The sequence below is a fragment of the Dama dama genome, chromosome 8 (assembly GCF_033118175.1).
Source record: "Dama dama isolate Ldn47 chromosome 8, ASM3311817v1, whole genome shotgun sequence".
Classification (NCBI taxonomy): Eukaryota; Metazoa; Chordata; class Mammalia; order Artiodactyla; family Cervidae; genus Dama; species Dama dama.
The window spans coordinates 4,963,171-4,989,242 of record NC_083688.1 but is presented as its reverse complement, the minus strand read 5'-3'; the positions used below and the strand labels follow the sequence as shown (position 1 = coordinate 4,989,242).

Genomic DNA, 26,072 nt, shown 5'->3' with positions numbered 1-26,072 from the left:
GGGGGCCTGTGTGCTGCTGCAGGAAGCACGAGGCTGGCCTCATTAGTGGCTCTGAAATGCCAGGTGGGCCCAGCGTGCTGGGCCTCCTCATCTATTATGTATCTGGTGGGCAGGCCCCTGGTGGGCAGCTCGCAGAGCACAGGACAGGGGAGCTAGTTGCTTCTTCCTGTGCCCACAGCTGCCACCACGCCTCTGGGCAGGGATCCCCCAGCCAAGGTTCCCAGTCTGGTTGGCCCTGCTTGCCGCTACATCCCAGCGATGCTCAGGCTCAGTCCTTTTGTTCGGGAGATGCATGGACACATAGGACTCTGTTTTCAGGCAGACCTGAGTTGAGATACCAACTTCAACTTTTCTTCCTCGCTGAGTGGCCTTACCCAAACTACTTTGCTTCTCTGAACCTTGGATTGTCCACGACAGTAAGAACCAGGCTGCTTACCCCAACGGAGGACTTAGAATGAAATCAGTTCATTGTGCGGACTCAGTGGATGTTTTTCCTCTCTGTGAGCGTTTGCATTTTGAGGGAAAAGACTCGTTAAACCAAAGAGAGACTCATTAAAATTTTTAATACTCGAATTTTTGGCACTGTGGAGGTGGCTCATTTGAGAAGTGATTAAGGAGGAGACCTTTTTGATGTCCCCAAATCTCACAAAGGCTTTCCTCTGCTCAGGGTCTATCCCAAGACAGTCACTCATTCATTTAGCAAATTAATTCAACAAATATTTAATGTGGGAATACCCTCTAAGGGCCAGCCCAGCCCTGTGCTGGACCCTGAGGACATAGTGATGGAGGGACAGACAAGGCCACGGTCCTCATGGAATTCAAGGGCAGGGCAGAGAATAAGGAAAGGGACAGTTCTGAAGGTGGGGAGGGGTGATACATGTTGACAGGGCAGATGTGGGGAGTTTTGATCGCTCGGAGAAGAGCTCCTCCCCCACACCCGGGAATCAGGGAAGGCTTCCTGGAGGAGGTGACCCAGAAGTGGGTTGAGTGGCAGTGTGTCGTGTGCGTGGTGGGGGAGGGAGGGCCGCTGGCAAGAGGATGTTCCAATAAGAGGCAGGTCAACAACATGAAGGAGAGAAGTGTTCAGTGGCATGTGCCGGGTACAGAACTGAACTGGAGCTGGTGGCAGAAGGCGGGAGAGGCTGTTCCTGCCAGCCCTGTTGGGACTTCCTGTGGGCGCCCCGGAGGGTCTGAACCCCCAAGCCAGCATGGGGCAGAGGCCCACCAGGGCCACCCATCATCCACTGCCCTCCCCACGGCAGAAACCACCTGTGCTATGCTGTGAGTCCCGGGCTGTGTACAGCAGAGGCTAACTTCTCCAGGTCTTGTAAAATAAGGACAATAAAAGCACCTACCCTGAAGATCACCATGGGGGCTGAGTGAGATGCAGCGTGCCAAGGTCAAAAACCAGAGTGATGCCAGCAATCGTGGTCACTGCCGTGTCGTCCCCACAAGCTAGCTGGTCCTGGCAGTGGGGGCAGAATCGCTCAGGGTGTGGACTCTGCTCTTTGGAAGTTCACCACCTGCCGGGAAGCAAGACCTGCTCACACGTGAGCACACGCTCAGCCCCGGGCTCTGACCTTGACACTGACCCTGAGAATGCCGGCTTTGCAGCCAGCCGGGTCTGCACTGAGTCCCGGCTGGGGTGACCTTGGGCGGTGCCTCCCTGGCTGAGCCATGGTTTCTTCCTGTGTGCAGAGGGGTTGTTCGTTGTCCCCGCCTCGGGGTGAGGGACAGGAGGGAGGAGGTGCTTTAAAGCCCAGCCCAGCCTGAGAGTGCAGCTCTGTCGGACCACGGGAAGCCCTGGTGACCTGGAGAAGCAGCTCTCGCTCTCTGAGGCTCACTTTCCCGTCTGTACAATGGGAAGGTTAGCTACAAAACCCTCTGAAGTGCAGGGGTTCTAGTGGAGTCAGATAGTTCCTAACCTGGACCCAGTCTGCTGTGTGACCTTGGGCTAGAGGCTTAACCTCTCTGAACCTCAATTTCCACACCTGTAAACAGGAACAGGATTCACCTCACCTTTCAAGGTGTCCACTAGCCGCTTGTTCATTGAGCAGATACTTATCAAGGCCCTAGCATGTGTCAGGTAACATCTCAGAATTGGGGATACAGCAGCGACCCTGATAGACCTGGTGTCTGGCCTCATACAGGTCGCCTTCCAGGGCAGGAGATGAGCTAATAGACAAATGATTTCAGATGGGCAGTGGGTAGTGACGAGCAGGGTGGGGAGGCACCCACCTCTGCTCAGGTTATCAGGGAGGCCTGAATGGGAAGGAGCTGACCGTGGGAAGGGCGGTCCAGGCAGAGGGCAGAGTATGTGTCCAGGCCCTGAGGCAGGAACAAGATTGCTTCCCCTCTCCAAATCTGGAACATTCCAGATCATTTCTTGGCAGCTGGGGGTAAGGTGGCCGAGCCGGCAGCCACCCGGCAGCTGGGGTGGGAGGCCCATCTCCTCTCAGATCAAGAACTGCTGCTCACGAGGCAGGCGGGGAGTGGGGTACCGTGGGCACTGTGGCCAGCCATGCAAGACCAGGCTGGGAGTGAGCCTTGGGGGAGGTGAGGGGTGTGGGCAGAAAGGTGGGGCCCCGCGCAGGGCACAGGCAGGGGGCAGCCTGGCCTCCACCCACAAGTGTTGAGGGTGGAGTCCAGAGACCCTGGGCCTGACTGTTTCAGGAGGGGTTTCACAGGGGAACTTGGGCGGGCTTTCTCTCTCACTGCAGCCCGCGTGGCCCTGAGTGCCAGTTGGAGTGCCTGGGCCAGAAGTCCCAGGCCCGGCCTCCTGTGGGCCAGAGGTTCTTTGAGACGCCACCCTCCCCCCGCCAACTCATATCCCCTGTGCACACTCCTACATTCGACTTCAGTCCCGGCAGCTTCGTCACGAGCACACGGTTATGGGCACATTCACTCATGCGGCAGACCAGCGTCAGCCATCGACGGCGCGCCTGGCCCCTGGACAGATCCGGTCCAAGCACGGTTTCTGGTGGGAGACTGGGAGTGTCTGATAATCACACTGTGACAACTGCAAACCAGACTGACCGATCTGGACAGCCAGGGACCGGCTTCTGAGAAAGCTGGTCAGGGTTGGGGGACAGGCCAACCCAGGCTGGGGGGGGGGGGGGGGGGAGGCGTGGCTCCAGAAAGACTGGATAAGAGTGTAGCATGTAGGTGCGGTGGGGGAGGAGCCGGGCAGGGTAGAACGGGTGGAGGGTCTACGGTGTGTGCAAGGGGGCTTCCAGGTGGCCCCAGTGGTAAAGAACCCTCCTGCCAGTGCAGGAGACATAAGGGATGTGGGCTCCATCCCTGGGTCAGGAAGATTCCCCTGGAGCAGGACACGGCAACCCCCTCCAGTATTCTTGCCTGGAGAAATCCCATGGACAGAGGAGGCTGGTGGGCTACAGTCCATAGGGTTGCAAAGAGTTGAACAGGACTGAAGCGACTTAGCAGGCACGTAGGGTGTGTGCAGAGGCCGGGAGGGGGGACAGATGCTCAGGGCCTCGTGGGCCGCGTGAGGCAGTCGAATCTCCACCCTGCACGTGGCGGGAAGCCACGAGGGCCCTTTCGGCAGGGGGATGGCGTGATCCGTACAAACATGCGCGCCGGCCGCCCACGCCCGCCCCAGACACGAGCGCTGTCGCTCCCACCCACGCTTCACGTTCCTGCCAGGCCTCCCGCCCACATCCTCGCCGCACACACCCTGTCGCACCGCCAGGCAGCGCTGCAGGGAGGCCCGTGCCAGCTCCCAGCCAAGGTGGCAGCCGTGCGCCCCACTTGCTTGCTGACGGGGCGGGGCGGGGCCCTTGACGTGCTCCGCATGTTCGCAGACGTGCCCTTGGCCCCCTCCCCCACCACGTGCAGGGTCGTAACCCATCATCCCGGCACTTGGAAAGTGGCTTCTAGCTTAGGGAGTATTTTCAGAGGCGTTATCTCACTGAATTCTCCCGCAGCCAGCCCTGCGTGGGGGATTTATCAACACCATTTTACAGCTGAGGCTCAGAGAGGTAAAGCGACTGGCCCCAGGCCACACAGCTAGAGCTTGACCTGGTCAGGACTCGAACTCAAGTCCATCCGACTTCTAGGTCTATCCACTGTCTACGCAGACTCAGTAGCACGCACCTGTCTTCTCCTCTCCAGGCGCTTGCCAAGAAGGCGGCACGGGACCTTCAACCCCAGATTTTTCCAGAAACACCTTGATCAACTCAGAAAGTTATTTAGAGCCGCAGTGCATGCCCACTGGCCTGGTGATGCTGAGGCCTTGGGGAGTGGTTCCAGGGGCGGGGTGGGGCTCCTGCCAGGCTGCTAGCCGGGGGCAGCTCAGGGCAGGGACCTGACTCTGGCAGCAGAGCCTCCATTTATTTGCATTTGCAAGTGAGGCAGACAGCCTGGTCCCCACACAGGCTGACCCTGGCAGGCCACGCTCCCCTGACCTGACGGCTGAGTCCGAGGGAACATCCTGGGCAGCTTCTCTCCTGCCTTCTCTCCTCCCTGCCGGGTGTAGGGGGAAGAGCGTGAGCTTCAGAGTCAGCCAGAACCAGGGCTACAGCCCAGCTCTGTCACTCCTGCCAGGGGTGACCTTGGCCATCGTGGTATTTAACCTCCCTTGGGGTTAGCCTCTCCTTGGAGTGAGGAATAGCTCCTTCTCAGGGTGACTGCGGAAAGAGTCAGGTTCTCAATGAGCTGACACATAGGGCTCAGTGTTTTTAATATGTGGTTTTTTTTTTTTTTTTTCTGATGGCAAAAATAATACGTGCTCACTGTAAAAATTCAAACAATGCAGAGAAATGTATCCTGTAGAAGGCAGAAAGCTCCCGGTCGTCCTGTTTCCTAGAGATAACTCGTGAGCTTTTACCTGTAACTGAACATTTTTACAAGGGAGATTTCTCTTGTGCTACTTGTTTTTTTCACTTGACAATAGGCCTCAAATCCCCTTTTCCGTCAGGACTCGAGACCTCCTTTGTCGTCACTGCATGGTCTTCCGTGGTTTGCACGTGCCGTGTGTATTTAACCAGCTTCCAGATTTCAGCCATGGCAAGCCCTGCAGCAGTGAATGGTCTCTGTCCGTGTCTTTTTGTGTCTTTTTTGGTAAGCATTTCTGGAGGATAAATGCCTAGAAGTGGAGTGGGTGCACGTTTTTATCTTTAATGGGAGTGGCAGGCAATCCATGTGCCCCAGGAGACCCGGGGAAGTCCATTTCCTTGAAAGAATGTATCTACCACCTCTGCCCTTGACCACAGGCCGGAGGGTCAAGAGGACTCGATTCCGCACGTGGCAGGCGCCTGGCAGGTCCTCTAGTGAAGCCCTGTGCCCCCCTTACTCCTCCGGTTCCTGTACTTTGGAATCTCCCCCTACATTCCTGCCTGCCTTTGCTTGACAGGGTGCTCACTACCTTACACTGTGTTAGTTCTCACGTTGGACCCTAGTCTCCCATCTCCCAACTTTCACCCAGGAGCCCTGTCTCAGCCCTCAGCAGCCTACAGAGGAAGGGATAAAAGGAAGAGAGACGGGAAGGTCAGAAGGTGCTTGTGGTGAATGTCTACATACTTTACACGTATGATCTCATGTAACCCTCACGTCAGTGCTTGGGGGCAGACACTGCTGTTATCCCCATATTATAGATGAGGAAACTGAGGCTCAGAGAGGTTCAGTAACTTGCCCAGGTCCCATAGCTATTGCTGTTTTATTTATTTATTTGGCTGCACCTGTTCTTAGGTGTGGCATGTGGGATCCAGTTCCCCGACCAGGGATCAAACCTGGGCCCCCTGTGTTGGGAGCATGGAGTCCTGGCTCCTGGACCACCAGGGAAGCATCCCTCCCCCACAAGCTGTTAAGTGGCAGAGCTAGGATACAAACCCAGGCAGTCTGACTCCAGAGCCCACACCTCTGAGGTGATGCTGTCTCTCTGCCAGGAGCTTATTGGTGATGTATTGACACCTGCTGTATACTCAGCTTCCCCCCCACAGCAGCCTGGAGCCCATGAGGCGGCTAAACCCGTTGGCTAGGAGGGAGAGGGTGGGATCTGACAGGGCCTCCCCTCTGCAGGGTGCAGCGTCCGAGCAGGGAGGCCGAGGCCGCAGAGCAGAGAACAGCTCTGGGCGGTGTCACCGGGCTTTGCTTTGAGGTGGGGGAGGCTGGCCCACCCACGCCCAGCACCATTGTCTGGCCGGGAGCAGGCGTCAGGACGGGAGTCCCGAGGGAGTGACTAAGCACCGGAATGCAGAGCCCACGAGGGGGTGGAGGGTGACGGAGCGAGCGGATGACCCCCCCCCCCCCCGCCCCGTCCCGCCCCGGGGGGAAGCAGAGGCTGGCCAAGGGCATGGAGGGAGGCGGGCACGGGCACTCTTCCCCTGGCAGCTAAGGGGGTCCCACCGCTCAGCTGTCCCGTGCCCCCATGGGCAAGGAGGCGAGCAGCTGGGTTGGGGCTTCAGGGGTGACACCTCGGGCAAGTCATCGCCTCTGCCCCGTGCAGAATGGAGGTAACGTTCCCTGCCTCCGGTCCCTTGTGAGGCTGTCAAGAGGGTCGGGAGGAAAGGAAGCCTGTAAACTGTAAAGCGCTGGTCGAGCAGATGTTGTTACTCTGGAGCAGGAGGAGGCCCCCTGGCTCGAGGGAGGAGCCAGTCTGGGCAGGCAGAGGGTCAGGCTTTGGGCCACGGCGGGCCTCGGGCCACCTGGGCCGGGGCGGTGCTGGCGGGCAGCTGGCAGATGGGAGGCCCGGCTCCCGAGTGCTGCGCCCCCGCGTGGGGGCCCGTCCTGTGACCTCCTCTCCTCTCAAGGCTGCCAACCTGTTGTTTGCTTGGGAGGCCACTGCCTGGCGCAGCTCCGGGATCCGGGTGTCTCGGCGCTCAGCCAGCTTGGAGCCGGGGTGGGGGCCCCCTGCGCCACCTTCCTGCTCCCCCAGGGCCCTGCCTAGGGCCTCAGGTCCTCTCCTCCTGCCCCCCGGGCGGCCGTGAGACCCCAGCCCATCTGTCAACCTCCCCGAGCCTGCGCTTTCTCATCGCTGACTTGGTGTAACGATGCCAGCCTCCATCCGGGTTGTTGTAAGGATAATCGGGCATCAAAGAGCTTGGCTCCCCCACCCCCCGCCCCGCCCCATTCCCCCTGCCCTCGTCGCACCCTCCTGAGTCCCGGCTGAGGTCAGAGGTGCCTGGGGAGAGGTGATCCAGGAGCAGCCACGTCTGTGTCCCCCACCCCCTCCACCACCACCCCCAGGGGCTTCCGGTGGAGTGGGCCAGCCTCTCAGAAACTCGCCCACAGCTGCCCCTGGCCACCTTCCCTGGCACCTTTGGCAGGGCCAGGGGCAAGCAGTGCAGGATGGTTGAGCTCTGCAGACAATGGGCCTCTGTGGCCCCCGGGGGTGGGGGCAGTTCCAGGGTGGCCTCTAATCTCTGGTTTTGAGAGATTAGAGTCCCTCAGACCTGATTCTGTGACTGGGGGACAGGCTGCCTGGTGGGCCCCCTCCCGAGGGCCGGGTCTCAGAGGACTGAGGGTCTGCAGGGGGAGCCCTCTGCACCTGTCCTCACTGTGACGTCTGCCCCTTTCCCCGTCCCCTCGCCCCCAACATGTGTCGCCAGGTTGGTGGAACCAGTGGGTCTCATGGACACCAGGGGGACCCAGGGAACCCTGACCTCCGGTCATCAGTGATGGGCTGTCCTGGGCTCCTTAGGCCCCAGCGCCTAGCCCCCCCCCCACCCCCCGCAAACCCATCTTGGCTGAATGTTTTTAGCTGGCTGAGCCCCTCTTCCACCCCCGCGAAGCCCCCCCAAGTGCAGCTTCCCAGCTTCTGTGCGTGCTGTCCAGCCCCTGCGTGGCTCCCCATCACAGGCCTCCCGTCTGGGGGGTCATGTGTCACCTGTTCTGACCACCAAACTGTCCCTTGAATTATTTTTTTTCCATTTATGATTATTATTTTGTATTGGAGTATAATTGCTCTGCAGTGTTGTGTTCATTTCTGCAGTACAGCGGCCTCAGTCGGGTAGGTATATCCCTGTGAACCTCCCTCCCACCCTTCACAAGCCACCCCCCCACCCCCAGGTCATCACAGCCCCGGTTGGGCTCCCTGTTCCCTTCAGCAGCTTTCCACCAGCTCTCTGTTTTACACGTGGTGGATGTGCATGTCAGTGTGTTCTCCCAACCTGTCCCCCCTCCCATGTGGGACCCGTGTGTCCACGGGCGTCCGTTCTCTGCATCTATGTTTCTACTCTTGCCCTGAACCCATAAATAGGTTCACCTGTATCATCAACTGAATTTTAGAGCCTGGATAGTTTATCAGGCAGAAAAGAAGGAAAAAGGAGCTCCCGGCAAAGGGCGAAGCCTGTGCAGAGGCTCGGCGGTGGGAAGCGGGAAGCGGTGTGGCTTGTCTTTAAAAGCTGCCTGCAGCCCAGCCAGGTGAGGGCAGGAAGTGGGGGTGTGTGGGGATGAGGCTGGGCGAGTCCGCAGGGGCCAGGCCCACCATGGGGGGTGCAGGGGGCTCCATTTGGGGCAGTTCTTGCTGGATGTCTGAAGGGCCAAGTCCTCCTCACCAGATACCCCAGCCACCTATCTGGTGCCCTGAAGGGCGGGGCTGTCTGCGACAGTGTCTAATAATAATAGTAATAATAATACCGCTACTTCTGCCGGGCTTACTCTAATCCGTGGCTTAGGAGGTGGCTACATCCTCTCTCATTTTATAGGTTAAAGAAAAAGACGGAACCCCCTGCCCGCCCCCCCCCAACCCAGCTCTCCAGCTGGTTAACAGGTGGGAAGCGACCAGGGCAGCATCTAGTCCCCTGTCCTCCGCCTCTCCCATCTCCCCGGTCACTCTGGGTCTGACCTGAGTTTTGCAGTGTGTGGATTCCGCCCTAAAACGCACCCCCGCCCCAGCCCAGTGCAGCATCTGGGGCCCTGGACTGGGGGCGGCCTGGTTCTGGCTCCCCAGCTCCTCCCGCCTTGCTGGGTGACTTCCAAATGGTTGTTTAACCTCTCTGAGCCTCAGTTTACCCTTCTGGGAGTGGAGGATCCTAGTGACTGCCTTATCTCCCGCTCCAGTTCCGCTTGAGACTCCCAGGCGTGAGCAGATAAAGAGGGCTTTTGAAAAGTACAGAGAGCTGCACTCACGACACCGCAATTATTATTGTTACCTCGACGTGGAGATAAGGGAGCGGGAGGCGGTGCAGTGACAGTTGCCAAGAAACCCGGGAGCTGTCGCCAGGCTTCCGGCCTGGCCCATCCCGCCTGGGAGCCCGCCGCACCCTTTCAAAGGGGGAGACGGGCACGCCGAGGGGGAGGGGAGCCGGAGCCAGCTGGCTGCAGGCCACACACCTGTAGGGCCTGAAGGTGACCCCGGAAGGTACCTGGACTCCAGGCTGGCTACGGCTCTCTGTGTGACCTTGGGCAAGTCATCTCCTTTCTGGCTCCTGCCTGTTACTGTGTCCAGGAATGTCCTGTCCCTGCAGGCAGGTGTCCAGGCCAGACAGGCCAGGATTGGAGCGGGAAGATGCTTGGCCGCGGCCGGAACCAGGGGCTGCGATGGGGGGGCCGCTGGGGGCTGGTGACTTGCCCAGTCCCTGGGGACAGCCTGCCTTGCGAGCAGCAGCAGAAGCCTGAGCTAGAGGAAACCCTGGCGCTGCCCTTTCCCCGGTGTGACCTTGGGCTTGCCCCTTAACCTCTCCGAGCCTCAGTTTTCTTATCTGGAAGAAGGCTGATAGTAACGCAACCTCACAAAGCTGCCGTGGGGCTTGAGACAGCGCCTGTGCAAACTGCAGAGCGCTGTGCAGATGTGACTGCGGTCCTGGCCGGGAGAAAGGAGAAGTGGGGCGAGTTCCCCGTGTCCCCCGCCAGCCCCGGGCGCCTCCCAGCCGCTGCGTGTGTGGGAGGAAGGTAAAGCATTTTTAAGCTGAGCCAGGGGGACTTCCCTGGCAGCTCAGTGGTTAAAACGCTGTGCTCCCACTGCAAGAGGCACAGGTTCAGTCCCTGGCTGGGGAACTAAGATCCCACATGCCATGTGGCATGGTCAAAAAATTAAAGAATAAATAAAAAATAAACTGAGCCAGGCCATAGGGTCAGGAAGGCTTCCAGAGAAGTAGGGAGGGGCAGAGACTGGGGGCTGCATGTGAACAAAACGATGGAGACCAGGAGGAGACAAGGGTGCGATGGGAGGGCGAGGGGAGGGACAGAGAGATTCAGGTTCATGAGAGGGAGGAGAACGACCAAACAGAAGGAGGAATGCAGAGATCACAGGCAGAGGAGAAGGAAGGGTGGGCGGGGAAGGTGGGGAAGGAGTGTGTGAGAGGTGAGGAAGGATGAGAGGAGGAGGAGGAGGAAGCATCAGGCCGGCAGAAGGGAGGCAAGCGGCTGGGTTTATTCATTTCTCCAAAGGTATTTATTGAGCAACGGCTGTTTACTATGAGCGACTGTGCTGGTCGCTCAATCATGTCTGACTGTTTGCAACGCCATGGACTGCAGCTCACTGGGCTCCTCTGTCCCTGGAATTCTCCAGGCAAGAGCACTGGGGTGGGCTGATAGTATAGTGGAGCATGAGGGCAGCATCTCAATCCGAGGTTCAGGGGTTCGGATCCTCTGTATTTCACTTAGCCTCAGCCTAACCTCGGACCTGCTGCTTAACCTCCGTGTCTCACTTGCCTCCTCTGAAAGATGAGGATTAAATGAGGGGATACGAGTGAAGCCATTTCAGCAGGGTCTGCACCGTTCGTCCTGTATCGGCACTGGCTGCCGTTGCTATTGTTACTGTTACTCTTCCTTCACTGATCCAACCTGCTGGGTCCACAGGCCTGGTCGCCCATGCGCCGAAGTCCAGATCCTTGGCTCTGGAGTGACAAGCCTGGGTTCAAATGCCTGTTCTGCCTCATTAACTGCATGACCTTGGGCACACTAGTGTATCCTTTGTGAACCTCAGTTTCCTTGTGGTGCAAAGCAGGTAGTGTGGGGGACTTTCCTGGTGATCCAGTGGTTACGACTCCACACTCCCAGTGCAGGGGGCCGGGGTTCGATCTCTGGGTCAGGGGACTAGATCCCACGGGCCGCAACTAAAGGTCCCGTGTGCTGCAACTGAGACCTGGAGCAGCCACGTAAATAAAATAAATATTTAAAAAAAATAAAAAAAGCAGGTAGTTTTTGAGCACCTGCCTCTTCAGGGAGCTGTGAGGATTAAGAAAAATCACGGAAGACACAGGGAGGCTATGGCTTTGGTTTTTATGGTCTTTGAATCCCTGCAGGGCTGGGATGGGTGGGGGCAGGCAGGGCTGAGCGCCTCAGACCTCCTGCTCCGTCCTCATCCCGGAGGCCCTCCTGGACCCGGCGTCTTAGGGCCTTGGCAGTGACCTTGTAGGTGGAGGAGTTGCCGGTGGGGGGAGACTCAGGCCTGCCAGGAAGCGGAGAGCTGAGGGGCTCCGGCAGAAGCCAGAGCCCGCCTGCCTTGAGAGACCTACCAAGGACTGTGCCAGCGTGACAGTCCTGAGCGAGAGAGGCAGCGGGACACGGGGAACTGAGGCCGGCGCTAGAAGAGGAGCGTGTTAGGGAGCTGCTGCCGGGCTGACCGGCAGTGGCCACAGCCGGAGCCTTGGAGTGTGGGAAGCATCAGACAGGAGTGCATCAGACTAACTCAGTCATGGGCAGACACCTCCCCTTGGCAGCCAGAGCTCCCAGCACAGTGGTCCTCACGGTCAAGGGGACCCAGCATCCCCTGGCTTCAACTCTCGGACTTCCAGGTTCTGCTGTCCATCCTGCTGGCACTGGCCCTGATCGGTCTAGGGCATGGGCTTTAAATTCTGGCTCTGTCACCTGCTCAGCGATGTGGCTTCATTTCTCTGAGCTTTAGTTCTTCCATCTGTAAAAAAGGGTTTTTTTTTTTTACAAACCCCTTTTGGTTTACAAACCTCTGGTGGTTTAGTGGCTAAGGCTTCACGCTCCCAATGCAGAGGGGGGGTTCAATCCTTGGTCAGGGAGCTAGATCCCACATCCCGCAAATAAGAGTTTGCATGACACCCTAAAGATACTGCATGCTGCAAGGAAGATCGAGGATCCTGTGCGCTGCCACTCAGACCCAATGCAGCCAAAAAAAAGTACATATAAAAAAAGGAGGGATAAATAATGTCGACCTCCCTGCAGAACAGTGAGGATGTAATATGCCCGACACAGTTCCAGGCACTCAGTCTGTCTGCAGGGTCCCCGTGGCAGCCTCAGTGGAATGTGTCTGGACCATTTCTGCGGGCCTCTCTCCACCCACCCCTGCTTCCCAGTCTCTCCCCACGTCACCGGGCCTTGTGATCTACAGAAACCCATGCGGAGGCCATTCTTTCTCACAAACCTTTAATGCCTTCCTACTGCCAACATTCACTCATTCACCCACTCATCCGTTTAACAAATACTTAATGAGACCCTGATGTGGGAAGGCAGAGTTTACCACGAATGAATGAATGCCAAAGAAAGAATTCATTGAGTAAACACCTTCTAGCTGCCCAGGCTGTAGGATGCAATTTTTTTTTTTCTGGAAACCAAGGCTGAGAGGAGCACGTCATAGGTTTAAGGTCACGCAGCAGGTAAGTGCCTGGGACTGTCTCCCCTACAACGATGTCACGGGCCTCAAATGTCACCGCTACCACATCTGTCCTCTGCGTCAAGACTGCCCAGTGTGGGCCCCCCGGGTAAGATGCTAGCCCACCGGGGCCATGGACAGTCCCTCTGAGCCTTTCTCCCTGCGTAGCTGGGCCCAGGTGAGCCGGGAGGGGACTCAGAGCTTTCTCAGGGTCTCCTTCCTGGGCCCAGTTTCCACAGTCCCTTCCCCTCTTGGGGCGTGGCGGTCCCAGCCCTGACTCAAGCGGGGCCGTGGGCTGAATGACTCACCCTCCCAGGAACCAGCCTTGGTTCAGGGACTGGGGTGGGGCAGCCGCCACGTCAGGGTGGCCCTCGGCGGTGGGTGGAAGCCGGGCCTGCTTGCCCAGCCCTGAGCCACCTGGGTCCCGGCAACCACTGGGCACTTCCTCCCCTTGACCCCAGAGGCGGCCTCGTCGGCAGGCTCTCTCGGGTAACAGGAGCTGACTTCACCCTCACCAGACCTGCTCCCTTTCCTCGGGAGGGTGCGGGTGTGGGCAGAGAGTCTGGGCTTGGAGTCGGTCAAGCATCACACAGATGCTGGTTCGGCCACTGACCCGCTGTGTGACCTCTGCATACCTCTGTGTCCTCCCCTGTAAACTGGGAATACCAGTGTGATGACAAGTCTTGTGCCCTCGGGCCTGAAAGAGGGGCTTGGCAGGGGGCCTGGCACATTGTCGGCCCAGTGAGTGTCTGTTGTTGTTATTGTCATTGATAATAGCAACGGCCCAGGTGGCCTTTCAGCCTGAAGGCTACTGTCTCCCTAAAGGCTCAGGGATGGGTATACCTTGCTTAGTCCAGAGGTCAGGGCTCAGCCCTTTTCAGTAACCCCCAACCCCTGCCTCAGTCTTCCCATCTTTAGAATGGGCTGTGGACATCCTCTTGGCTGGAGTACGGGTTAGGGAGGCCTAATGGAGTGTTTACAGGGACACTTTGTCCATATCTCTGATATTGGGGAACCCTGCCTGTTGGGGAACCCAGGTTCCCCTCTTTCTTGAAATCTGTCCCCCTAACATCCCCCAGTTCTGAGAATGATTCTTCCTCCCAAAGTTCACAGATCTCCCAACCTGGGGCCCTCCCTGACCTCAGACTCTTCTTCTCTTCCAGGAGGAGTGATGGGCAGAACCAGCGCTTCCCTCAGGCACTAGACCCGCCAAGAGTGGACTCAGTCCCCTCCCAGACTGCTTCATTCCACCCAAAGGTAGGTGCTCGCCTCCCAAGGGCCCCCGGTCTGGAGGACCCCCACCCAGGGCCAGGAGATATCTAACAGTGACTGTTGTGCAGAGGTAAAATGTTTGGGTCCATGCGGCTTGGAGTTTAGCCCCCCAAGGGGATACCACCCCTCACCCCTGGTGGACCTAACACAGTCTCAGAGGTTGAACCAGGGTCTGTAGCAAGGTTGGGGGGGCCAAACAGCTGGGAATAAACTGGCCAAACAGCTCTTCTTCCTTATCTTCATTATCAACATCACCATCCATTTCCTCATCTGTAACTCGGGTGTAATGAGAGTACCCCACTTCGCAGGGCTGCTTCTCAGAGTAAGTAGCCCTGTGGAGTGGGTGAAAGTGTGAAAAAGGGATGATAAAACACTGTGCATAATATCTGGCACAGAGTAAAAGCCCTGTAAATGAGGCTATTCTTGTTGTTATCGTCGAAATCAAATGTTTGCCCGGCACATGACCTGTGTCAACTTTCTGCTGGGTGCTGAGGTGCCAGAAATCGATCTGACACTGACCCTGCCCTCAAGGAGCCATGGTCTGGTTAGGAGATAGATAACTAAACAACTTCTGCAGGGTGTCCAATACCAGTAATAACCGCTAGCATTTACTGAGATTTACTACAGGCTAGGTGGGTTCTTAATGTTTTGCATGCAGGATCTCATTGTGTCCTCAAACTATAACTACTGTGGACTTATATTAGTACTCTTCTTAGTCCCATTTTGCAGATGAGAAAATCGAGACTCAGAGAGGTTAAGTTACTTGCTCAAAGACACACAGGTAGGATGTGATGGGTCCAGGACCAGAACTCATGTTATCTGACCAGAGTGCCTGGTCTGGTGGCATTTCTAGTGCAGAGGGTAATAAGCTCTCACTTTTGTAGTACACTTTTGAGATCCTAAAGCATGTCCATAGATATCATGCTTCTCAGTCCTGTCATCAAACTGTGGGTGGTAGGCATTCTCGAGATAAGGATCCAGATGCCCAGAGGGGTAAAGTGGTTTTCCCAAGGTCACACAGCCAATAAATAGCAGACGCAGGATATGCCAAGCTTCTTGCCCAGAACTCTGACCTGGAACAAGGGCCAGGAGGGGTGTATGGCCAAGGAATAGTGTACTTTTGGGGGATCACCACCTCCAAGGGGGTCCAAGTATAGGTCCTAGGGACTATATCAGGGGGTCCTTGAGATCCTCTCCTGCTGTCTATGCCTGGGCAACAGCCCAAGACTGGGCCGTGTGGATCCTGGGACTTGGAAGGGAGCGACTCCATGGCAGCTGGGTTCAGAAGTGAGGTTCCCAGTCCTTGTCTCCGTAAGCATCCGGCAGGAGGCCTGGGGTCACTTCCCCTCCCTGCGCCTCAGTGTTCCCATCAGAAACATGAGGGTCAGTGGAGCCTGTCCCCCTGAGTCCTGCCTGCTCAGCTTAGCTCTGGCCTCTTGCCTAATTCGGCTGGAAGCCTCCATTTGTGCCAACACAGGCTCAGATGGCTGCAGGCTCCAGACCGCCCCGTCCCACAGCCCACGGCCACCCCAGGATCAAGACACAGTCGATGGATTGTTCTCCTTTGACAGGAAAGGAAGCCGAGGCCCAGAGAGACTGAGTGATCCATCTGGGTCCCCAGCAAACCAGGGAGGGGTGAAGGGTCCCAGGTCTGTGACACGTTCTCTGTCCCCCTCTCCCGGCTCTGCTCACGTTAATAATGTTGATGGCGGAGCCAGTCCGAGGAGCAGGTGACCTCTGTGCATCAATGGGCAAAGCCCTGCCCCTCCCTGGGCCTCAGGTTCTCGTCTATAAAATAAAGGGGACAGTTTCTTCTCTACCCACCAGGCCCGCTTTGCAAAAGGGTGATGACTGTGAAAGTAATCTTGGAAAGTTGCAATCAGGAAGTTGAGTGATGATAAGCCTCATTATGTTTCCAGGGCAGGAGAAAACACCCAGAAGGGACATCTCTCTCTCACTGGGAAGCCGCATTGGTATAGACACAGAGCTACCCAAGGCACCCCTACCCTGTTCCCTTGTAGGGGTTTTTCTACTCAAGGATTTAGAACTCTGCACCTGTTTACATATACAGCCTACCCACACCTACATACATGGGCACATCCGCATGTCTGCAGATGTATTCAGACTTGCACGTGTACACATGCATGTATATACAGATACACGTGTACAGACACACCTAGGATGTCCACGAACACACAGTCACATCTGCTCTCAGAGTCACATACACACACATTTGCAGGCACACATGTACGCAGTCTCCACTCCTGGCACACACACATCTCCACTGATGCAGGTAGCTCTTGCCTCCTCCCCGTGTGGGAATGAATGTTTCTCTGGCTGCATTTTGATGGGTGCCCGGAAGCGCTCAGGCCTGAAAGTGCCTGCATAAATCAATATTTGCTGCTGTTAATTATTAAAAACAAAGCTACACCGTGTCTGGAACACACATCTCCAGGGTTCCCGCCGGCTTCCTGGGCTTCAGCCTGACCCATGGCCAGGTCTGGGGGAAAGGAAGGTGCAGTACCTTCCTTCCAGGAGCCCTTGGCCCTGAGATGGAGAGTGGTGGGTAGCTGCCAACAACTCCTTCAGGAAGCTGAAGAGAGGTGGGGTACTGAGCTGGTGGGCAGCCCTGCCCTGTAGGATCCGAAGCAGCTGGTGTTGACTTGGCCACAACTCAGGAAGCAATTACTGCTTTCCCAGCATCTGTCTGGGGAGGGGGTGCTGCGGCCCTGCCCCCACTCAGAGTGGCAGACACAATGCAGGGTCAGCTGAAAGGGCCTGCAGAGGCCTTGTATTTTGCAGATGGGGAAGCTGAGGCCTACAGAGGTGGCAGGGACTCACTCAAGGCAACCTGGCAAGTTGTAGCAAGGGCAGAGCTAGAACCCACAGATCCTGAAGTCCCCTCCATGCATGGGGCCTTGGCAGCCCCTGTTCCTGCCCTCTCCTAGGGTCAGGGGCAGTAAAGGACAGGTATGGGCCTGGGGCCTGGGGAAGCCAGGGTACCAGTTTGCCTCTGTCAGGTATTGGTGGGGAGGGAGGTAGATTCCTAGTTCTGCCTTTTCCTAGCTGTGTGACCTTGAGCAAACGTTATCTCTTGGAATCAGTTTTCTCTTCTGTAAAATGGGGATGACACTCCTACCTCTTGAGTTGTGGGGAGAGGATCAGACTTGCAAAGGGTCCAGCATTAAGCAGGTGCTCAAGAAAACCCCTCTGTCTCCAAGCTAAGCCTTCCATCCCCGCTGCTTCCTTCCCGACTTCAAAGCCCAGCCCAAGAAGCCCATCTCTGAGGCCCTGAGGCACAGTACCCAGAGGAGGTTAAGTTCAGTCGCTCAGTCGTGTCTGACTCTTTGCAACCCCATGGACTGCAGCACGCCAGGCCTCCCTGTCCATCACCACCTCCCAGAATTTACTCAAAGTCGTGTCCATGGAGTCGATGATGCCATCCAACCATCTCATCCTCTGTCGTCCCCTTCTCCTCCCGCCTTCAATCCTTCCCAGCATCAGGGTCTTTTCTAGTGAGTCAGTTCTTTGCATCAGGTGGCCAAAGTATTGGAGTTTCAGCTTCAGCATCAGTCCTTCCAATGAATATTCAGGACTGATCTCCTTTAGGATGGACGGGGTTAAAAGGGGTTAGAAGAAGGACGTTAGTGGAGGCCAAGTAGGGACGCACCGGACAGACCGGGTGCTCCGGTGTCCGCTCGGGCGCGGGCAAGAGCGCGCAGGCGCAGTGTCCTGGGCCCGTGCGGGGCGGGGCCTCCCGTGTCCCCGCCCCGGATGCCCGAAGCCCCGCCCCGTCCCCGCGCCGCCGGTACCTGGCGCCCCGCCCCCTCAGGGCCCGGCCGCCGAGCGAGCCCAGCGCAGGCAGCGCGCCGCTGGAGCCCGAAGCCGCGAGCGCGGAGCTCGGCGCTGCGGGGACTCAGGCGCGGCTCGCGCGGGCCGGAGCCGGCCGGGCCAGTGGGAGCGACGCCGGGGTCGGGGGGCCGGGGCCGGGCCGGGCTCGGGATGGCGCAGCCGCGGCCCCTGGCGCCCCCCGGCCGTCCCCGGAGGGGATCGTTGCCTGCAGGGGCCGGCTGGCAGGTGAGGACCGGGGCGAAGGCCGAGGGGTGTCCCCCGAGAGACGGTTCGGCCCAACTTCTTCGGAGCCCGGCGGGCTCTGTCCCGGGCAGGGCGGGTGTGCGAGGCTCCGTCATGGAGGGTGTGTTCGCTTCTGGGCTGACACCCGGCCACCGCGGCCGTGGGGCACACCCCTGCCCTGGGGTCCCAGGCCCTGGGCTCTTTCCGCAGCTGCCTAAGCAACAGAGTGCCCGTGATGGTGCCGTGGCTCTGGGCTAGAGGGGCACTCCGTTTGTGTGTGTGTGTGTGTGTGTGTGTGTGTGTGCACGCGCTAGCCCTGGGACCACTTCATCCGTCCCCTCCCCCCCTTAGCGAGGGGTCTGAATGGCACCGTGTAACTGCTTGGTGTCCCTGGGCCGCTTGGCTCCCAGCCTTCCCGGTGTCAGGGCGTCTGGTGCATGAGTGAGGCTGTATCCGTGGTGTCACTTGTTGCTACTCGCTCTGGGTGACAGGTGACATGTGTTAGGTGTTAGGTGGTGAGACTCCCGGCGCCTGCTCCTGGTGAGGTCACCCCAAGTGGGGTGTCCTGGAGGACACAGGTGCTCTGGAATGGCCAGCGCTGGGCCTGTGCTGGATTGAGGCTGTGTGGCTCATTCGGGCACACAACTGCTGTTGTTTTCCAAGGTACAACACATGCTGCTTGTTGTACAAGGTGTTGGTCGACAGGCGTGTTTGTCTGCCGGGACTGTGTGTCTGTGGTCTCCACCGTCACCGCCTGTGCAATTGTCTCTCCCAAGCTCCCAAGTGTCGGGTGTGGCCGTGAGGGCCGGGGGTCACCCATCTCCTAGGGACACCTATTGTGCATTTTCCAGGGTGGGCATTTCTGTGGGCAGGCCTCACAGTGAGGTGCACGTGGGGCGTCCGTGTCTCGTGATCTTTCACAGAGCTCTATGTGTGGGTGGGAGGGGGGTTCAGACCCAAGCCCCTCATCCTTGGCACTTAAGCACTCCCCTAGTTATTGCATGCTTTTTTTTCCTTTTTCTCAGAGTGCTGTGGCATCAAGTCTGTCGTGTCTGTTACACGGAGTGTGTGACTCTGTTGGGAAGGGCGAGCTTGTGGGTGGGGGTGGGGCTCTGTGGCTCCACTTCCATGAACATATCTGCCTGTGTCTGCAAGCGCGTGTTATTGTGTCTCTCAACACACAGTCTTGAGAGCAGTCGTGTGGTGTCTGTGTAGCTTTATGTCAATTACTGGTGCAGTTGCACAGATTTTCATGTGGGTAGGGCTTCCCAGGGGGCTCAGTGGTAAAGAACCCACCTGCCACTGCAGGAGGCCACTCGAGTTCCATCCCTGGGTGGGGAAGATCCCCTGGAGACGGAAATGGCAACCCAACCCGCTCCAGTATTCTCACCTGAGAAATCCCATGGACAGAGGAGCCTGGTGGGCTATAGTCCATGGGGTCTACAAAGAGTTGGACAGGAATGAGCGACTAAAAGCAAGCACAGCAAAACACAGGGGTGGGTTTGCCTCTGTGTGTGTGGCTCCTGGGGGACATGGACCTCTGTGTGTGTGAGGGAGTGTGCTGTTGTGCAACATAGGACACTGATATGCGTGTGTGTATGTTCGTGTGTAGCTCTGAGTCTGAGAAGCGCTGTACACAGACCTGGTGGATTTGTGCATGTGGGTTTCTGTGTGTTTGCTTTCTTTGGTACAGTGAGACTGTGTTTAAATATTGGTGTGTAGGCCTGTGTGTGTTTGATCCAGAGAGAGAGAGAAAGAGGGCGTATGTGCCTCCTGGTGCACAACCCCACGGCACACGTGTGTGTGAGCTCCGGGGTGCCCCCACTGGGCAGCAGGAGCCGACTGAATTGAGGCCTTGAAGGTGCTGGGGGAGGGGCACCCTCCTAGAGACTCTGGGGGCTTCCCAGGCCCAGCCCCCAGCCCAGCCAGCCAGCAAGGATGCCGCCTTCCAGGAAGGCTCGTAGGGAGTTGGCGCTGGAGAGGCCGAAGCTGCCAAGCACAGCTGGCAGATGGCTGGATTAACCCCGTGTGTGCCCAGGCTGGCCTTGAGAGAGCCCGGCGGCCGTGTGAGAGGGAGGAGGGGGTGTGTGTGCACACACATGCAGGTAGGGGAGAGTGTGTGTGCACTCACACACAGGTAGGGGAGGGTATGTGTACACTCACACGCAGGTATTGGGCCAGCCGGACTGCTCAGCATCCTCTCTCGGCCCCCCCGTCCCCCGACAGCCCCCAGGCCCACACTGCTTGGTGGGGAGAGTGGGGTCCTCCTTCCAGAGGTGGGTGGAACCACCAACCCTCCCCAGGATCCCAGCTGGGTTCATCTCTGGAGCTGCGACCTGGGGCTCCTCTGAGGGGCTCGTGGGCCGATCCTAGCACTGCCACTCTTGCGGTGTGTCTCTCCCTAAAGGTCACAGCCCTCTTGTTTGAGGCCCTCCTTTGGGGCAGAGCATCAGTTGGGGGGGGCTGCCTGGTGAGGGTCCTGGGCTCTGGGTGGACGACCCTGGGCAGCTGGTCAGACTCCGCCAGTCCGTGGCGCAGAGCCCCAGCCTAAACGGTGTCCCTTTGGGTCCCTCTTGCTGCTCGGACAGGTCCCCAGGATTGGTCAGAGTTGGAGGACCAGGACGGCTGGGGTGGGTGGAGACGCCTTGGGGACTTGCAGGGTCTGCGGGGCCACCCCAGCACTGACCTGCTCTCCTCATCTCTTGCAGAACACAGATCTGTTTGAGATGATTGAAAAGATGCAGGTGAGGTGGGCTCTGAAGCCTGTTCTGGGGAGCCACAGAGGGGGCTGGGCTGGGGCTGGGGGGTCGGTCCTTGCTATATCTTCAGCCCGACATCTCTCTGAGGACTGGCTTGGGAGCTCTTGCTGACCGTGCCGGGAGGAGACAGTGACGGTGCGGCATCCAGAGCTCCCCGTCGGGGTCAGAAGAGAGGCCGGGCACTGATAACGCCCGGCTTCCTGGCTGACCCCGGGCCCAGGCCCCACTTGGTCTCCCCAGCTCCTATTCCTGTGGAGGCGGCCGGAGTCAGCCCCTCAACCCACCCCCACCTACATAGAGCATCGCCCGTCTCCCAAGAGCATCGCAGGCTCTGTAGGACCCCCATGTGGAGCGGGGAGAGGGCACGGGCCAACCAGAGGCTGGGCTGCAGGTTCCGGGGAGGGCGGCCCCCACCCCCTCTGCCTGCCCCCTCCGCTCCTCCGCTCTGGTCTTCCAGGCCCCTTGCCTGCTGTTTGGCTCGGGTCGGTGTTGGGAGGTGTGGGCAGGGGACTTGAACAAAGCTCGGGAGCTTGCCTTCACCCTTCAGACCCTGTCCCCCGCCATCTTTCTGTTTCTCTGCCTCTGAGTTTTCTCGTCTTTCCGTTCCCACCTCTCCCCCTCCTTCTCTCCCTCCCTCCGTGCTCTCCTTCCTCTTTTGCTCCTTCTCAGCGTGCATCTGTGTAGACACGGCGCCTCCCTCCCCAGCTCCTGCATCAGCCCTGCCCCCACTCCCAGCAGCGGCCAGCGCCCCCAGCTGCTGCCCGCCTCCCTCAGCCCCAGGGCCTTCTAGGAGGGCCTGCTCTTCTGAGGCCAGCCGGAGGCCTGGGTACCCAGCACGCTGCCCTGGGAGCGCCCACCCCTACCCCGCCCCCACATCACCATCTACCTGGAGGGGGTGCTGCCTGCAGCGGGGAGCGGCCCTGCGCTGGGCACGGCAGGGCCGTGATGGGCTGTGCTGCCTTCTCTTTGCAGGGAAGCAGGATGGATGAACAGCGATGCTCCTTCCCACCACCCCTCAAAGTAGGTCTGGATGCTGGTCCCACTCCACCTTTCTGGGGGCGGTTGGCTGAGCAGCACGCTCCCAAGGGCTTGGGGATGGAAGGGGATGGGGACGGGGGAGGCAGGCCCCCTTTCTAGGAGTGGGAGAAGTGATGGCCCAGTGAAGCAGCCAGCCCAGGAGAACCCAGCATCCTTTCCTGGAGCGGTCTCACTGCCGGCCAGGTGCTAAGGCCAAGGGGGAAGCCTGGCACACCTAGTCCCTGCGCTCTGGGAGGCCAAGATGCGGAGAAATCCTTGCTTGCTATAGACCTGGGGCCCTGATTCCACTCCTCCTCACCCGCTCTACTCCGCTGTAAATTCACCCTGCCTCTCCAGGCTTCCCCCTTCCCAGAACTGAAGCCCCATCCCTCACGGCAGCCTGCTATAAGAGGTTTTCCTTGAAGCCAGCTACGATGAGCAGTTGCAGGAAGATGCACGCCCAGGACCCAGGAGGCGTGTGCTCCCCCTGTGCCTTGTAGCTCCTGCCTGGGAAGGCTGGGGGGGTGGGGGGCAAGAGATGGGGAGGGGTTGGCCCCTCCAGAGGAGACTGCCAGGACACTCAGGACTGAAAGGCACGTATGGAGTTTCTTTAGACTCAGAATTTTCTTGGCGTGGGGGCTGCAGGCCCCTCCTGATAGGTATCGAGCTCTGTGGTGGGTGACTGGGGACCCCTGCCCTCCAAGAAGACCGGTGGCTCCTGCAGGAGTGGGCCCGGGGCTGCGGGGATGAGGGCTTTCCTGGGCACAAGGCTCATGCTTTGTCCAGAGCCAGGCTGCTCAAGGTGTGGTCCTCAGACCAGCAGTATCAGCGTCACCTGGAGGGCAGGTTGGCATGTAAATTCTTGGGCTCCACCCAGACCCACAACCTCAGAAACTCTGGGGGTGGGGCACAGCGGTCTGTGTAACCAGCCCCCAAGCCATTCCCATGCACTGATGCCCACCGGCCCAGAGGTGTGTCTCCTGGGGAGGCAGTGAGCCTCCTTTTCCCCAGGCAGAGGGGTCCCAGAAGATCCTGCCAGCACTCCGTGAGCTCAGCCTGCCCCAGCCCCTGCCTCGTGGGGCCACCCCCCAGCCCCCCACCGTGGGATGGGGAGGTGGGAATACAGCCCCATCCACTCCTCCCGCCTGGGGGCCGGGGTGGGTGGTGCTGGCGGAACCACGGGCGTCCTGGGGAGGCTGGAGGAAAAGGGTGACCTCTTCCCTGCCCTGTTTTGCAGACGGAGGAGGACTACATTCCATACCCGAGCGTCCACGAGGTAAGCAGCCGGAGACCCCACAGGGCCCGTCTCCACCCTCAGCCCGGGAGACGCTCTCGCAGGGAGTCCGGACACCCAGGTCCTCCTCCGCGTCACGAGCCTGACCGCAGGCCTTGCTGTGGGTGCCGGAGCCTCTGTTTACAGGCCCAAGACTTCAGAGCCCATTCGAACCCTTAGGCCAGCCTCTTGGCCCCCAGCTCTACCTGTCCCCACACCCCCATCCTCCGAGGCTGTGTGTGTCTGGGTTGGGGCCTGCAGGGGGAGGAAAAGGGTTGCAGGAAAAAATTGGTTTGGTTTGGCCGAAAAGTTCCTTTGGGTTTTTTCCATCCCATCGTCTGTAAAAACCTGAACAAACTTTCTGGCCATCCAGATAGGTGGGAGGGGGCCCTGGGTGTGAGCCCTGGGACCCTCAGAGGCTCCGGGCTGTCCCCTGGTATCCCTCAGCCGTGGCAGAAGTGGCTCTGGGTCCGAGTTGGGGGGATGTCCTAAGGGCCTCCACCGAGGTGCCGGGTGAGTGGCCCTCAGCTGAGTGCTCCTTCAGGTCCTGGGCCGAGAAGGGCCCTTCCCCCTGATCCTGCTGCCCCAGTTTGGGGGCTACTGGATTGAAGGCACCAATCACGAAATCACCAGCATCCCAGAGACGGAGCCGCTGCAGTCGCCCACGACCAAGGTGAAGCTGGAGTGCAACCACACCGCCCGCCTCTACCGGAAGCACTTTCTCGGCAAGGTGGGGTGGCCCGCTGGGCTGGGGGTGCTGGGCTGGGTGGGGAGGGGGTCAGAGCCCAGCCCTGGGGGTGGAGGCTGGGCCGGCCAGCCGTCCCGGGAGTCCAGGGAGCATGCGTCGTGGATTCACTCATTCAATCAGCAAACACGGATGGCACCAAGGCAGTGTGATGGCGTCTGGTTAGCAGAGTCTGCCTCTAACTACATGGGACCCCGGGCAAGGCGCTTTCCCCTCTGTGTGCCTTGGTTTCTTCATCTGTACAAACGGAGAGGGTGGTGATTCCCACCTCGTGCCTTCAATGCGATGATATTTGTGAGGCGTATAGAAAGGCCTCTGGCGCCAAGCAAGTGCTCAGTGAGCAAGTGATGAGCACCAGCTGGGTGCCCGGTCCGGTTCTGGGCACCAGCAATGCAGCAGCGGACAAAGCAGACCCAGGCCGTGCGCTCAGGCAGCTTGAGGTGGGGAGATGGTAATGCCGTGGGGTGATCCAGACGGGGGCAACCCCTACGCCACCACCCGCCCCAGATCCGGGACGCTGCCCCGGACAGTGTGTGCTAGTATCGCCCAGCTCCTAGGCGGACGCTGCTGGACGAGGCAGCGGGAGCTGGGGAGGAGGTCACGGGCCGGGACCACATTCCAGGTACCATCAGTTACAAGTGAGGTGGCGGAATGTTGCGTGGGCTCTGGGGTCTAGTGACCCCGGGGGCGCTTCTCGACTCCTCCATTAATTCATGGCGTGACCTTGGGCAAGTTGTTTAACCTTCCTGAGCCTGTTTTCTCATCTATAAAAATGAGGATGATAAAAGCACATGTGAAGCATCGAGAACCATGCTTGGCCCATAGTAGGTACTCAGTAAAATGTTAACTGTTATTACATCTTCATGATTAACTCTGTGACATCAGGACTGTCCTGATTTTTCCAGAAGAGGAAACAAGAGGCTCAGAGGTAAAGTGAATTCAGTTCAGGTCACACAATTACTGAGCTCGGAGCTGGACCTCGCTCTGGCTGACCTTCCATTAAGCCGTGCTGTGGGAAGAGTCTGGCTTCCCAGGTGGCGCTAGTGGTAAAGAACCCGCCTGACGATATAGGAGACACTAGAGACGCAGGTTCGATCCCTGGGTCAGGAAGATCCCCTGGAGGAAGGCGTGGCAACCCACTCTGTTATTCTCGCCTGGAGAATCCCATGGACAGAGGAGCCTGGCAGGCCGCAGTCTATAGCATCGCAAAGAGTCAGACACAATTAAAGCGACTTAGCATGCACGCACACACATGGTCACGTTCCGGGCACTCGAACACATGCATGTGTGTGTGTGTGTGTTTGTGCACATGCGGGAAGGAGGCACAGCTCTCTGAGGTGTTGAGGAGCTGCGTGTACTGAGTCTGGGTCCAGGGCGTTGGCCTGATGCTGGTGGGTATGGGTGCTAAAGTGGGGAGAAAGGGTGACCGGAACCAAACCAGCAGGCTCGGGTTCAGGAGCTATTGCCTGGGGACAAACCCAGAACCGGGCAGGGGATTCCACCCATGAGTGGAGGGCGACCTGCACCCGAGGAGCCCACTGTCCAGAGGCTCTTAGTTGGTGGGACCTGGGGGGCTGTGTGGGCCGAGCATACAGTTGGCACTCAGAGGAGTTTGCTGGCGGAGTGATGAGTGACAGCGGTGAGTGACCACTCACCATGAAGGTGGAGCCATGAGCACCAGAGGACTGGAAGGGGTACAAGTTGGGGGTTCCTGGAGGAGGTATAATGACAGGTGGGCCCCGTCCTGGCAGAGGTTAGGGTGACTTTGGCCTTGACCCCCTGGGACCCTGAGCCCACTCTCCTTGGGCTTCTCGGGCCCTGGCCGGGGGAGGGGGCGGTCTGGGGAAATCTCCCCACCCTGAGGACTTCGGTGTAGCCCTCCTTGCCAAGTGCCTGCCTCTCCTTTTTCGCAGATGGTGCCAAGCATTGGGGGGGTTTCCATTACTCTGTGCCCCAGCAGGACTGGGAGGTCTCTGCCCCAGGTCCCCATAGACTGCCCCTGAGCTGTGGATGTGTAGGGTCCATCCCCTGGCCCTTGCATGTTTTTCCTCCTGCCCTTTGAGTGCAGCTGTTTATATTTAAATAGGACTTCCTTCCTCAATGATGACTCCTGGGGCGGGCGTGGCTGAGGAGCCAAGCTGGCAGGAGAACGCAGGGTCACGTGGGGTAAAATCTGGCACCCTGGCCCGTGGCCTTGGGGCCTCCCCACCTGGAGGTGCCAGCCCTGCCCTGCTCTCCGGGGTGCCAGCCCTGCCACAGTTTCCCCTGGGCCCTGGGGAGTATTTCTTCCCAACCTCCTGGCTTCCCAGGTACAGCAGCGGGAGGGCAGGAACCGGCCGGGTCAGCCGCCCAGTGTGTTCATGATGTTTCATTTCCTGATTCTCACGGGTCCTGGCTTCGGGGGCCACA

The 26,072-nt window shown here is 58.8% G+C and overlaps 1 protein-coding gene across 4 annotated transcripts in view; it reads left to right on the top strand.

Moving 5' to 3' along the window:
* The window catches only part of RAP1GAP (RAP1 GTPase activating protein), a 49,922-nt gene that overhangs the window by 6,250 nt on the left and 17,600 nt on the right, over positions 1-26,072 (top strand). For 3 of the 4 annotated variants that reach the window (XR_009693784.1, XM_061148109.1, XM_061148110.1), the window contains exons 3-7: positions 13,687-13,780; positions 20,578-20,613; positions 21,601-21,648; positions 22,883-22,921; positions 23,463-23,648. Coding sequence is in view for 2 of the 4 variants with exons in the window: in XM_061148109.1 (XP_061004092.1) it covers positions 13,687-13,780; positions 20,578-20,613; positions 21,601-21,648; positions 22,883-22,921; positions 23,463-23,648 (403 nt within the window). In the remaining 2 variants the exon portion in view is untranslated. Of the gene's footprint in view, positions 1-13,686; positions 13,781-17,765; positions 17,873-20,577; positions 20,614-21,600; positions 21,649-22,882; positions 22,922-23,462; positions 23,649-26,072 lie in introns of those variants that run through there. The other variant, XR_009693785.1, reaches the window with a different exon arrangement.